This window comes from Bufo gargarizans, chromosome 10 (assembly GCF_014858855.1).
Source record: "Bufo gargarizans isolate SCDJY-AF-19 chromosome 10, ASM1485885v1, whole genome shotgun sequence".
Classification (NCBI taxonomy): domain Eukaryota; kingdom Metazoa; phylum Chordata; class Amphibia; order Anura; family Bufonidae; genus Bufo; species Bufo gargarizans.
The window spans coordinates 47,722,471-47,736,310 of NC_058089.1; the positions used below are offsets into that span (position 1 = coordinate 47,722,471).

The 13,840-nt window shown below is 45.5% G+C and overlaps 1 protein-coding gene across 11 annotated transcripts in view; it reads left to right on the forward strand.

The window, feature by feature from the left end:
- The window catches only part of MADD (MAP kinase activating death domain), a 97,102-nt gene that overhangs the window by 81,174 nt on the left and 2,088 nt on the right, over positions 1 to 13,840 (forward strand). For 8 of the 11 annotated variants that reach the window (XM_044269587.1, XM_044269588.1, XM_044269591.1 and 5 more), the window contains 7 exons: positions 677 to 787; positions 1,172 to 1,279; positions 1,571 to 1,735; positions 2,594 to 2,666; positions 4,872 to 4,978; positions 6,420 to 6,489; positions 10,191 to 10,237. In XM_044269587.1, coding sequence (XP_044125522.1) covers positions 677 to 787; positions 1,172 to 1,279; positions 1,571 to 1,735; positions 2,594 to 2,666; positions 4,872 to 4,978; positions 6,420 to 6,489; positions 10,191 to 10,237 — 681 coding nt within the window. The remainder of the gene's footprint in view (positions 1 to 676; positions 788 to 1,171; positions 1,280 to 1,570; positions 1,736 to 2,593; positions 2,667 to 4,871; positions 4,979 to 6,419; positions 6,490 to 10,190; positions 10,238 to 13,840) is intronic. The other 3 variants (XM_044269592.1, XM_044269596.1, XM_044269597.1) reach the window with 1 other exon arrangement.

Here is a 13,840-nt window from a genome sequence, read left to right on the forward strand (position 1 = left end):
TTCCATCTCCCATGACGCACTCAAAAACACTGCTTGCAGCGTTTTTGTGAGCATCATGAGAATGGAACGGAATATATTCTTGTGCACTCCGTTCAGTTCAGTTTTGTACCTATTGACAATAAATGGGGACTAAACTGAAGCGTTTTCCTCTGGTTTTGAGATCCTATGATGGATCTCAGTACCGGAAATAAAAACCCAGATGTGAAAGTAGCCTTATTTGCTCTTCTCAAATAACCCCTTTAATCCTTAAAAGGGGTTTCTCCACAATGCACATATATCACCTATTAGGTGAGCAATATCTGATCACTAGGAACCTCATCGCAAGGCTCCAACAATCACTAGAACAAAGGTCCTGAGCCCCCTGTTTCTCCTCTCTGCATGACGGTATTTAGGAAAGGTTTTAATGGCCGGTGATCGACTGTGCACCCCTCCAGATGATATACCGGTACTCGGGCTGTCTCTGCCTGTCCTTGAATGGAGCTGCGGGGCACATGTTCAACCAGGGCTTCATTCAAACCCCCCTCCTCACTGCGGTCATGCAGTGAGAAGAAACAGGGGCTCAGGGATGTTCTTCTAGTGAATCCGGGGCCCCCGTGATCAAACATTTGGCAGCTATCTTTTGGATACATAATAAACGACCATTTTAGGAGATATGTTTTTCCCTTGTTATTCCTAGTTGAATAAGACAGATCTGCGGAGGAAGGTTCGCCGACTCCTGGGAAAGTGTCACATTGGTTTATTGCACAGTCAGCAAGTCAACGAGCTGCTGGACAGAGTGTCTGACTTGGTGAGACTTTTTGAAAACTGAAAGTAAATTTTAAGTGTAATAATACAAAAGGTCAGAATGTAATGAAATAAAAGATGAATGCCACATTTAAAATGTACAGAATTGGACAGAAACTAGATTACATAGTACATAGTGCATCCAATAATTCAGAAAGTCAAGGCTGGAATGTAATATTTCATTCTCGCTTGTTCAGAAGATTCACTCCTCTCTTTGGGTGAATGCCAGACTTGATGCACTTGCTGGATTTGCCTGTCACATGAAGCTGTCCTATATGTGATAATTGAATGGGGAGGATCAGCCTGATCTGTAATCTTTTCATATCAATTGGAAGATTTTTTTTTTATGCACTGAAAAAAATCTGACATTATTTAACCCAAAATATAGAATGGCCGTGACCTCGGCTTACGACCTAGTGGAAGCCGTCATATCAAGAAGCAGACGTTCGTAGTGCATGCTGGAACGGACACTAGCGGAGACCTATTCTTCATGGAGGTAAGTCATACAGATGTGGTAGCTATTACTGTACACTGGTTATGTTGTAAATCTTGAGCTTACCGTCACTATATACTAGACTTTTGACTCTCTAAAATATATTCACTTTTATATTCGAGCTAAAGAGGGGTTGTATGAGATTAGAAAAACGTGGCTGTTTCTGGCATTCTAGCTTGGCCCCATTGACGTGACCTGCAATATTACACACAGTCCATGGACAGGAGAGAAGCTTATTGTGTGACAACTGTAATGTTGTCAGCACTTTATCCTGCGCCATCTCTCTCCCTCTAGGTCTGTGACGACTGTATTGTATTACGCAGTAACATTGGGGCTGTCTATGAGCGCTGGTGGTATGAGAAGCTCATTAATATGACCTATTGTCCAAAGACCAAAGTGCTTTGCTTGTGGAGGAGAAACGGACAGGAGACGCAACTCAATAAATTCTTCACTAAAAAGGTTGGTTGTACTTAGACTTTTGGAGGAATCTAGGTAATAAGTGGTGCCTTTTTTTAATTTTTTTATTAGGATGGGGCTACACAGCAATTTTGGCTGCGACATGTGTCGTGTGACTAAAGGATCTCTGTGTAGCAGCGCCACCCTTAAAACATATTGTCACTGAAGTTCGCAAGTTACCACAACCCAAGAATTGCAAATGCATTTAATTTTTTTTAAGATTCTGGGGTCATGGCTATTTGCAAGTTGCCCTGCAACCTCATTCAGTTCCATTATGTTTTGAGGCTGGACTGTTACACAACGATTTTTGGTCATGCAACACTTGTCACAGCCGAAGTTTCTAGCCCCAGCCCTAGAACCTGCTGGAAGTAATTTGATTGTGGATAGGCTTTCACTTGTTACTTCTGGGTCAGGTTAATTGAATTTTAAATTTTAGATGGTGGGTGTTGAGTGGTTCATTTACACTGATGGCCTGAGGAATATCTGATCAATATCTGTTATGTCGGTGTCTGACACCCTGCACCCCTGCTGTTCAGCTGACCGGGAGTAGTTATGGTGGCAGAACCGCACCGCTCCGTCCATTATGTAGTTGTTTGAACTGGTTACTGCAGTGCTGCTCCCAATTACTGAATGGAAGCAGCACTGGAGTAACCCGCTCCATCCACTTCACAGTAGACTGAGCTGTATAGTCCAGTGCCGAAGCTACTCCCAAACAGTTGATTGATGGGGGGTGCACAGTGTTGGACCCCCAACAGTCATATAATTTGTGGCCTGTCCTGAGGATAGGCCATCAGTAAAGAGGACTGGAAATCCCCTTTAAATAGATCTTGAATTTAATTTTTGTACTATATTTTCCTCTAGTGTCGGGAGCTGTACTACTGTGTAAAGGAAAGCATGGAGAGAGCGGCCGCCCGGCAGCAGAGTATTAAACCAGGTGATTGCTGGCGGTTTTCATTCTTGTAATATATTGGGGGGAAAAAAATATATATATAAAATGACCTGTGTCTGTGTAGGTCACAGTGGCTGTTGTGCAATCTGTTCATGTGTTTGGAAAGTATGAAGGGGTTTTCTCACTACACTAACGCTAATTTCACACTAGCGGTTTTAGTCCAGCCGATTCTCGGCATACAGTATTTGCCGCGTTGTTGCCGGATCTCTGCCAGTACCCATTATAGTTAATAGGACCGGACAACAATCGAGTAGTTTCCAGCAGTATCGGAGACCTGGCAGGCTGTTCCCTGAAGGATCTCAAAAACACTAGTGTGAAACTAGCCTAAGACAACCACTTTCTGTGTAGTCGTCATAGAGGAGGGGTGTGCTCAGAATCCCTCTCGGGGTGCCAGAGAAGAGATCCTGGGAGCCGCTGTTACATGGCAATCGTTTGAATGGCTGCCACACAATGCTACATTTTCACAAGGACTTCTTGGGGTGAGGTAGCCCTTTTAAGGTTGGTCACCGTTAAGATGCCCATACACCTTCAATAGCTGAAGGCTGAACGCTTGTTTAGTTGACCGCTCTCTTGACTTCCCCATACACATACAGGCTCAGCTTGGCTGAGTGTGTACCTGTTTTCAATTGAGGGGGAGGTGAAAATTGCTGCCAGACACCCTGCCAGCGTTTTTCGTCTTCCAGGAGAACTAAAGGATCAGGTGTTGAAATTCAACTTGCCTGAATCTTCTGTTCCCCAACATCCTCCTCGTGGAGAGTTGAAATTTCCTCAAACATGCTAGATTGTCAACTGTTCCCATGAAATGGGAGGCAAAATCATTACACTCGTCTATGCTTTTAATTAGTTGGGTTTACCAAAATATTTATTTGAAAAGGTTATTCCCATTTGGACGTTTATGGCACATTATTATTATTATTATTATTATTATTATTATTATTATTTATTATTTAAGCGCCATTCATTCCATAGCGCTGTACATATGATAAGCGGTGCACATACATAACAGACAATTGTACTAATCATAAACAAGATGAGTTACAAACTGGTACAGATATGCCATAAATGGGATATGCCATAAATGGGATATGCCATAAATGTCCGATAGGTGCGTGTTCTACTTCTGGGGTCTGGTCCTATTTTAAAGAAGCGCTCCAACAGAAATTTTTATTCTCTTACCTGTTAGAAAGGTACATGATGTACATGAGTGTTGGTCACATGACACAGCTGAGGATCAGAAGGGAGGTTATAACTCACAAATACAGTCACCAGTAAGAAGATTACCTTCACTACAGTTTACATCATGTACCTTTCTAGGTCAGAGAATAACAATTTCTGTGGGAGTGCTTCTTCAAAAAAGTTGTCTGGGTTCAGAGCTGTTGTCTGGCCCCCTGCTCCTCATACTCCGATGCTCTCCCTTGCCCTGCGCTGTATTACTCACTTACTTGTTTAAAATTGCACATTTCTAGGCGGAGGCTTCTGCCCAGCAGTGTCCCGTTGACATCACAGGCTCTGATGGCGCTGCCCTAGCCGTTTTACAGGTTAGGGCAGTGCTAAAGCCTGCACCTTACTGCCAGTGACGTCACCGGGCTCACTTCTGGGTGCACGCCTCCGCCTAGCAGTCCCTATGGAGAGCCTGGTACGTCACCGGATCTCGAAAAAATGCCTTTGACCTGCGCGATTCAGCGTAGGGCAAAAGAGAGCATTGAAGCATGAAATGCTCCGATGCTGATATCATGGGGCTGCCTGGGTGAAGATGTCCGGTTCAGCTCTGAATGGATGGGACCCTGTCTTGCACCACTGGGAATTGAGAGGTGGCCGTACATGCACACCTCTCTCTATTCACTGTAAAAAGATGTCCTAAAATAGATGAGCGCACTTACTCTGTTTTTAGAGCTCCTATAGATGTGAATGGAAACAACTTCACATGTGCACTATCTCTGGTGTGTGAGATAGAAGTTGTCCCCAGAGGGGGAACACGCACTCTCTGACATTTATGGCATGTCTTATGTCCAGATGGGACAACCCCTTTAAGCACCAATATTGAATGGGGCTCATCATACTGCCCATCTGCAGCAGTAATCAGGAATCCTGCTGCGCTTCCGGTAGTAAATTTGTGCAAATCTGATGCATTCCTTCAGCTGTAAAGAAACATTTTGGCTGACTCTTACCTGATCATGTCTTGTCTCGCAGGCCCAGAGCTTGGTGGAGAGTTCCCAGTTCAGGACATGAAAACTGGGGAAGGGGGTCTTCTACAAGTGACCCTGGAAGGCATTAACCTGAAATTCATGCACAGTCAGGTATGAGGGGAGTGTGAATGTGGACGGCAATATGAGTCAGGGCATAGCGTGAAAGTGGGGAAAGTTACAGTGTCTGTAAGTAAGGGTTAGTCGTGAACGTGTGCAAATGAGGGTCCGTTGTGCGGTGGTGATACCCCATAATCCATACATACAAAAAATATAAGTGTTGTACTTCCGTTTTATGTTACATGCGTCGTGTTATATTCTCACAAGCCCATGATGTGTGTGCCGACCCTGTGTGTTATGTTGGGGAAAGAGCGTGTAAGTTTGTAGTGTCTGGGATGCAGTGTGCCGGGTACCCCCATATCTTGAGCCCCTTTTCTGCCTCTCAGTCTGTGTTTCCTCTGCTTGCTCTAGCTGTGTGACACACGTGCTGTCTTTCGCTGTCTTTGCTCCATGCTGCCCTTTGCCTGCTGGGGTTGAGGTTGTCTGATGCTGTCTTTCTGTAACCCCTCCCTGGCTCGGGCTGACCTCTCCCAGTGCTGAACCTCCATACACAGCTCATCCTCGGGTCACCCAGGGGGCAAAAAAAATAAAAATTCAGGTCACCTTGGTTGGTCCACAAGTCATCACAAGGTCACCCAGGGCTCAGCAGGTCATTCAGGGATCATTCGATTTTTCTTTCCATCTCATATCCGGATATTCCGAGGACAGATGAGAATTAAAGGAAGACGCACAGCCTTCAAACTGACTCATTAGTGAGCAAATTTCCATATGACATCCATACACTCAGGGGGTAGGTTCACAGCAGTATCCAGCGTGATTCCCCCCCCCCCCCCCCCCTTCCCCTTCCTGAGGAGGGCCTGCGCTCCGTGCTGGGTGAGGAGCAGGGACGGATTTGATAACGGGGCTGCTTTTTTCCTGGCCTCCCCGTGTTTATGTCATGGTCTGGGCTGTGTGTTGCTGGGGGTTATACGAAGTGAGGGGAGGTGTGGTCTCGCTGTGTCACTAACAGTCTCATTTCTCTCCCACGCTCACTCCTCCTGCAAGGAGCGGAAGGTACTCACTCTGCCGCCATCTTTGCTTCTCGCTGCTCTCCCACCCCCACCCTCTCCCGTTAGTTTTGAGCTGTCTGTGCTACCCTCCCATCTTACCTCAACACCTTTTTTTCCCCCCCGGCTTTAGTTATGGTTTACCTCCTGATTATTTGCTGTGTTTTAGGGTATGTCTCCCCATTATTCCAAAGCTGTTTTCTCCCCTTCACACATTAATTCTGTTACAAAAATGTTGTGACCACCAGTGAAAATCCAGGATATCAAAAATTAACCAGTGCCTTCTGTCTCTCTCCCTTTCCCTCGAAATCTCTCTCCCAACCTTCTTCCTGTCTCTTTTCCATCCTATCCTGTATGCTTCCCCCTCCATATTTATACTTTATCCTCATTCCTCGCCCCCCTCTTATGTTTTCTTTCCTCCCCGTCTCTCTGTCCCCTCTCTCCTCCAGGTTTTTATACAGCTGAATCACATTAAAAAGTGTAACACTGTACGGGGCGTCTTTGTCTTGGAGGAATTTGGTAATTACCATCCTTGTGCCGCTGGGTCTGTATTGCTGTGGCAGTAACTCAGAGAGTAGGACCCCCCCCCCCCCTCTTATTTAGGATTTATCTCTGGAGGGGAAGTTTGGGGGGTTTGAAGGAATGTAAAGATGGAGTCTCTGAGTTACTGCCGTATAATCTGTGCTTCGTCTGCCTGTGGCAGCTATGAAAACCTTCCTCTTCCAATCAGGTAATGTTCTAGCTCGTGGACTGTAGGGGATCACGATAAAGGCCAATCCCTTAACCCGCTAACATCCACTTTATCTTACGTCCTCCTTATAGACGAGATAGATTCTCCTTTGATTGCATGAGTCCCATACAGAATCTGAGAACTTTTTAAAACCAGTTCAGTATTTTTGAGGTTAGGTTGATAAGCCCGACCCATAGCCATTCAGATGATACCGTCACATAGTCCTGTAAGCATAGACAGTAAGACGGTCCTTGTTAAGAACTAATCCTATTTCCCATTAAACATTTTTTCGTTATGATCAGAACAATTTTCCAGTTGAAAATCGTTGTGATTGTAGAAACTTTTTTTTTTTTTTTTTTTTTTTTTTTTTTGCTGGATTTTGTTTCTCCCTTTAGAAACGACCACTAAATTGACACTCATCATTTTCTTTACATCTGTGTTCACCTTGAAGGGATTCTCTGGTTCAGAAAGCCCATTTTCCAATACCCTTTTATAGGATTTTGTTTAATAAACGGGGGTCCCACGTTGAGGACCTCCATCAAGAAGCTGGAGTAGAAAATGGCTACAGAGAGAATGCCTCTGGAGGACCCAACCTCTCCACCTATTACAAAGACCATCCATTGATTTTATTTGGAACTTTATAATGCTTCCTTTCCCCTGCGGTGGCGCTGCAGGGAAATTGAACACTTTTTTTTTTAAAAGGGTCCTCCTCAGATTATAGGTGATTGCTGGGATACCCATTGATCTGTTTATTTTATGAGCGGCCCTTTAGATCAGATCAGACTGCTGTACCGTATGAGCCCCGTGGTTTGCAAACTTGCTAAAGCAGCGATTGCACAACCTTTGCTGGACCACGTGGTCATATTAAAGCAACCACAAGGGCCGCAATAAAACCTAAAGGGGTAGCACCTTTTACATTAAAAGTATGCCATAAATGACCAACAGGTGCAGGTCCCACTTCCAGGACTTGCACCTATCAGGCAAATGGGGGTCAGACAGAAATGCGTTGCGGGGCGCATGTGTCCCCTGGGCCACAGGTTGTACACCTTTGCCCTAGATGATAGGATTACTTGGCTGATATAGAAAAAAAACATGCTCCAACTTTATGTATATAAATGTCCATAAATGCTGTTTTATTTTGTTTTGTCTACCCGTCCCCCATGTCCCCATACCTATACGTATCATCTCTTTATTTTTATGGTGTTTACATCCTTCTTCCGTTATGTCACTGCTTGCTGCTGGGAATAAAAGAAAAAATACGCTATGCTAACCGTTCTAATTCAATAAACTATTGGGGTAGACCTAATGATGCTTCTGTGCATGTGTGTGACCACCGTCTGATGAAACAGGCCCGATCTGTCTGCGGCAGACCCTAATATTGTTAGGGGACCTTTCAGGAGGTCTGTATTGAAGCTCCTTTTGTTCACTTTAAAATTGGCAAAATATCATATTTTTTATGTCCCTATGACAACTCATCCTGTCCTGTGGTCTGGCAACTTAAAGGGGTTTTCTGTGATTTAAATATTGATGGCCTATCCTCAGGGTAGGTCGTCAATCTCAGATCGGCGGGGGTCTGACTCCCCAAACCTCTGCCGATCTGTGATTGGGCTTCTTCCTAGGCCATGTGACGACACGTTATACCGTCACATAGGCATCGCTCAGTCCCATTCAAGTGAATTGGGGTTGGTATTGGTGCTGGGCTTGATAAGCTGTTAGGACGCTGCGGTGTTCACCAGAAACCACTTTCTCACACAGTTGGAGGGGGGCTGGGAGATCAGATACTGATGACCTATCCTGTGGATATGAAAATCACTGAAAACCCCTTTTAAAGAGCATCTGTCATCAGATCAACTCTACTAAACCAGGGACAATGCCTGGTAGGGTTCATCCTGCTGAGTAAAACAATACCTCATTTATGTTCTTCTGTTCCTGAGAAAAATTACTTTTTATTAATTTGTAAATTAGGTCTTCGGTGCCCCATGGGGCGAGGCCGAGCCCCTCGAAGCACCAGGCAACAGGGGAGCTCTAATGCTGTGAGGGTCATGGGACCATCCCTCTGTGCAATGGAGGAATAAGAATAAGGTATCGTTTTACTCATCCGGATCTACCCTTCCAGGCATCGTGCCTGCTTTAATAAGGATGATCCTGCTGACAGAAATGGTTTGAAAGAGTTGTCCCAAGATTAAAACTTAGAACCTATCCACAGGATAGATGATAAGTATCTGATCAGTAGTGGTCCCTCCGATCACCAGAATGGGGGTCCCTTGTTTTAGAGAGGCAGTCGCATGTGTGCACTACCGCTCCATTCAAAGTCTATGGGACTGCCAAAGAGAAGCCGAGTACAGTGCTCTGCTATCTCCAGCAGTCCCTTAGGGTTTGAATGGAGCGCATTGCAGACGTTCGACCACTGCTTCATTCAAACTCTGCACTGGGGACCCCCATCCCTCTGATGGTCCTCAGTGGGACTCCCAGAGGTCAGGCACATGTCACCCATCATGTGGATAAGATTGAACCTCGAGACGCATAGACAGTATATTCTTTCATTTTCTGACCTTTAGGGTCCATTCACACGTCCGCAATTTCGTTCCGCGTTTTGCGGAACGGAATTGCGGACCCATTAATTTCTATGGGGCAGCACGATGTGCTGCCCGGATACGGAATTGCGGACCCGCACTTCCGGGTTCGCAATTCCGTTCCCGAAAAAATAAATAAAACGTGTCCTATTCTTGTCCGCAATTGCGGACAAGAATAGGCATATTCTATTAGTGCCGGCGATGTGCGGTCCGCAAAATGCGGAACGCACATTGCCGTGCCCGTGTTTTGTGGATTCGCAAAACACAGTTACGGACGTGTGATTGGACCCTTACTGTAAAAGCTGCATTCCGATTGATTGCCAGGATAGCACTGAGCTGACTGAACACGGGGCAGGTAGTGTTGTCATAGGGATTCTGCAGATTTCTGATAACACGAGGAAAGTCGCACCAAATGGGCTTTAATATGGTTGTTGTGGAGCTTCACTTCTCTTTTGAGAGATTCTAATCGGATCCTTTACATACGTGACTTGGACTTTATCTTGTCACTTTTTTATTTATTAAAAGCAAAATGTAAAAACTAATCTTTGTGTTGCTTACCCAGTCTAATTCAGATAACCACATTAACCCTAGCTGTAGAATTTCTCTAATCACTGACATCTTGGTCTGACCTCGCTGGCTCTCTTCCTTATTCGGAGTGATTATAACACTTGATTCTACTGACCTTGCTTCCCTGGGTGTCATTGTGCTACTTAATTCTCCGTTGTCATTGTGACCCCCCCCCCCCCCCCCCCTTCTCCGTGGTCTGAAATCCCTGGTGTTGTCGTGTCTGTGACCATCTAACATGTCCCCTGGGTGTCCTCGATAGCTCCCGGCCTGGGTGACCTATCTCCCACTGGTTTCATGTTTTCTCTCTGTGTTTTTGAACTCTCTGTTTTGTCTCTTGGATCCGATTTTAGTTCCTGAAACTAAAGAAGTGGTGAGCCACAGATACAAGACACCGATGGTAAGTGGACACCATGCTGATGGCTTTTAAGGCATGTGACAACTTTGTGGAATAACGTTGCATAAAATGAGAGAGTTGCATCAAAGAGGGTCTTTTCATATTCATGGCCAATAGACAATCAGTATCAGATCGTCAGGGGTCCGACACCCCAGAGCCCCGCCGGTCAGTCGTTCTGTAGTCGCTCCAGCGCCATTGTGAAATGGACAGAGCTGGTTACTGCAGCGCTGCTCCCGTTTACTTCAGTGTGTAGTTCCGGCGCCCAGTCTCCTGCAGAACAGCAGAGCGGTGGGGGTGCAGGGTGTTGTACACCTCCTGATCTGATATATAGATGGCCTGTACTGAGAAAAGTATGGGAAAACGGCCATCTAAAAATGGATCCAGGGTATCTGTAGAAATATTACTTTTCCTAAGGTTACCCCGAAATCCTATCTTTCGTTTGCAGACCACCATTAATAGTGGTGCTCAACCTGCCACCTTCTGTGGGCCTCCAATGTTGTGAGCCCATCATAGGGCCTCATTCAGCCAGGGCATGCATGCATGTATAGGTTTCATTCACAGGTTTGTATTTGTGGTGTTAATTAAAGGTTCGTAAAGTTTTTTGTTTTGTTTAGTTTTTTGGCTTTGTAAAAGAATTGCTGCTTTGTTCTATAAACGGCGCCAAACCTGGTGTTTGCATCTCGGCTCCATTTAGAGGGGTTGTCTCACTTCAGCAAATGGCATTTATCATGTAGAGAAAGTGAATACAAGGCATTTACTGATGTATTGTGATTGTCCATGTTGCCTCCTTCGCTGGCTTCGTTCATTTTTCCATCACATTATACTCTCCTCATATCCAAGGGTTACGACCACCGCTGCAGCGCAGATATGGGACGGACGCTGTGCATGCGTGCCTTTTGTGCACTCCCACAGCCCAGGCCAGCAGAGAGGCTGGCGCTTTTTCCTGTAGTGTGCAAGCACGACCACCACTGCTGGATTGCAGGGTGGTCGTAACCCCTGGAATCAAGCCGTGTGAAATACGATGGAAAAATGAATGAAGCCAGCAAAGGAGGCAATATGGACAATCACAATACATTAGTAAGTGCTTTGTATTGTCCTTCTCTACATGATAAATGCCATTTGCTGACGTGAGACAACCCCCTTTTAAAGTAGTCAGCCAGCTCTGCAATTCCAGATACATCCCATAGACTGGTGTGTCTGTGGTTTTGGAAGAAAGCAGCCATGTTTTTTTAAACACTGCACAAGATCTGTTTTGGCCCCAACTCTTTTTTGGCATATTAGCTTATTATGGCATAGGGTCAGCACTCCAGCTGGTATAATACTACTGCTCCCAGCTTGTGTGCATGCTGGGAGTTTTAGTTTCTCAACAGATGGCATGCCAAAGCCTGCTGATCTCTGCAGCTCTACTTGTAAGGTCAGCCACAAGGACATTTTTAAAAGACCATTCCTATGTTTATTCTGGGCGACTGATGGGTGAAGTGCTGCTTTTGTAGGGATCAACCATATAGTTTCCCCATGATAAAAACATATCTATCCACAGGGTAGGGGTGTCTGATTCCTTGGGTTCGGCTGCTCGGCCCCCACCAGTCATGCTAATGATGGCCTTCATTATCTAGCGGCTGAATGGTGCGGTCAGCGGGGCATGCTCTATTCACCTCTATGGGACTGATGGAGTTATCTGGTATATCCACTATATCTGGCAGTCCCATAGAGATGAATGGAGCGGCAGCAGATCTGCACCACTGCCTACTATATTAAAATCTACTTCCCTACCCTGCAGCTCCTGAGCTTTGTGGGTAATGCAGTCGATCTGTAGCTCTGAGCAAAATCCAGTAGTTGTCACAGGGGTCAGCAGTCTTTTTAATGTCCTCGTATTTCATGCAGCTAAAAAGCCGTTTACACCCAGTAATTACTCAGCTGATAGAAATACACGAATTCCGTCATATTCATGAACCCATAATGTGCTGACAGGACTTGTTTTCGGTTCCAAGCATCCTCCTGAGTGATCCTTACCTTGTCCATATGGCGACATCATTAACTCTTCTGTGATGATGTCACCATCTGTCAGTAACTATAGCACTGGGGATGAGCTAAAACCATGACTTATTGATGGCTCCAGAGCTTAGGAATAGCAGCATGCTCCACCCTGGTCAGAAATACCCACGGTGGCCATACACGGTAGGTCGGTGGTTGAACAGCTGTTAACTGAACGACCATTTGCTGAAGCAGCCGTACACATTTTAGTCGACATTGGCCATTACGGTTGTCACACCGGCCACACACTGGGAGAAGCGAAGGTCCAGCGACCGGCCAAAGGAAGAGCTCACCAGCAGAGAAAAATTTCAACTTTTATTCCTGGCCATGACAAGGGTTCACTCCTCAGCTATGACTATCATTTATTGTTAAATTTCACACAATGGACGTTTGTTATGGTTAAAATATTCCATTTTCATCAACTTTCGTCTATCAGCACCACTATATTCATGAGGGGAGCGTTCCCTCCATCCCTACCTGCCCTAGTAAGGAGTGGTTGACAGGCTGCTTTCACTTGCTTCATTCTGGAGAGTTTTTTTTTTCCTTGTGCAAATGAGCAGTTAAGTGCACCGGGGGCGGGTCCAAGCCGCTCTGTGCACCCTTGTACATCCTGCTTCCTCTGCCAGCCCCTCCCTCTCCTCCTTGATTGGCAGGGCCAGGAGAGATAACTACGCGGGGACTTGGCTCTGTCAGTTTAGGGGGGGGGTCCTGGCAGAGCAGGAGGAACAAGGGTGCTCAGAGTGGCTTGGGCCCGCCCTCAGTGCACTTAACTGCTCATTTGCATAAGGATTAAAAGTACTTTTTATCCAGAATGAAGCAACAGATCACTAAGGGAAAGGTATCATTACATTCAGCTGAGCTAGAATGACAAGGCAGTGTGCCTGGTTTATCAGTGGCATATTCCCTTTGAATTATAAAAATGTTGCTTCTGCAGCCACCACTACAGAAGGCTTACTGCATACTGCTCATTGAGTTCAATATGTGACAAGATGCAATGAATACAACAAACCTGACCGAGATAAATGAAGGGTATGCAGTGAGCTCCCTCTAGTGGTGACTGCGACCAGAATGTTATGGTTTAAATCTGTGCCGGAAATTTTGGGCTCTGCATCGGAAAATGACCTTCTTAGCACTATAAAGATCTATTTGGCAATCAGCTGGCACAGAATTGTGGACTTATGTAAATGGGTATAAGTTTCTGGTTAAACAATAGAATAGAATGGAAAAGTAGGCTATTTATTGGGGGAGGTTTAAGTGGGTTGTCAGACCAAAAACTTATTAAGCAGGGGAGGTGTAAAAAAAATTAAATAAAAAAAGGACACTCTCCTTATGAAGGTCCCACTGATCCGACCCCATGGCTCCTGTTCCCAATCCTTTGGTCCCTTTAGTCAGTCACTGGCCTCAACAGTCGTGCGCAAGTTATCTGCTCGAGAAAAGAAGGGTTGGGCAGTTGAACTCCAGCACGCCCGATCTTTATCTCCCCTAATATCTGTCGTCGGGGAAGAGTTGGGAGACCTCTATACACAGTAGATGGTTGGCCAGTCCCGCCAACCTTTATCTAATGTGTATGGC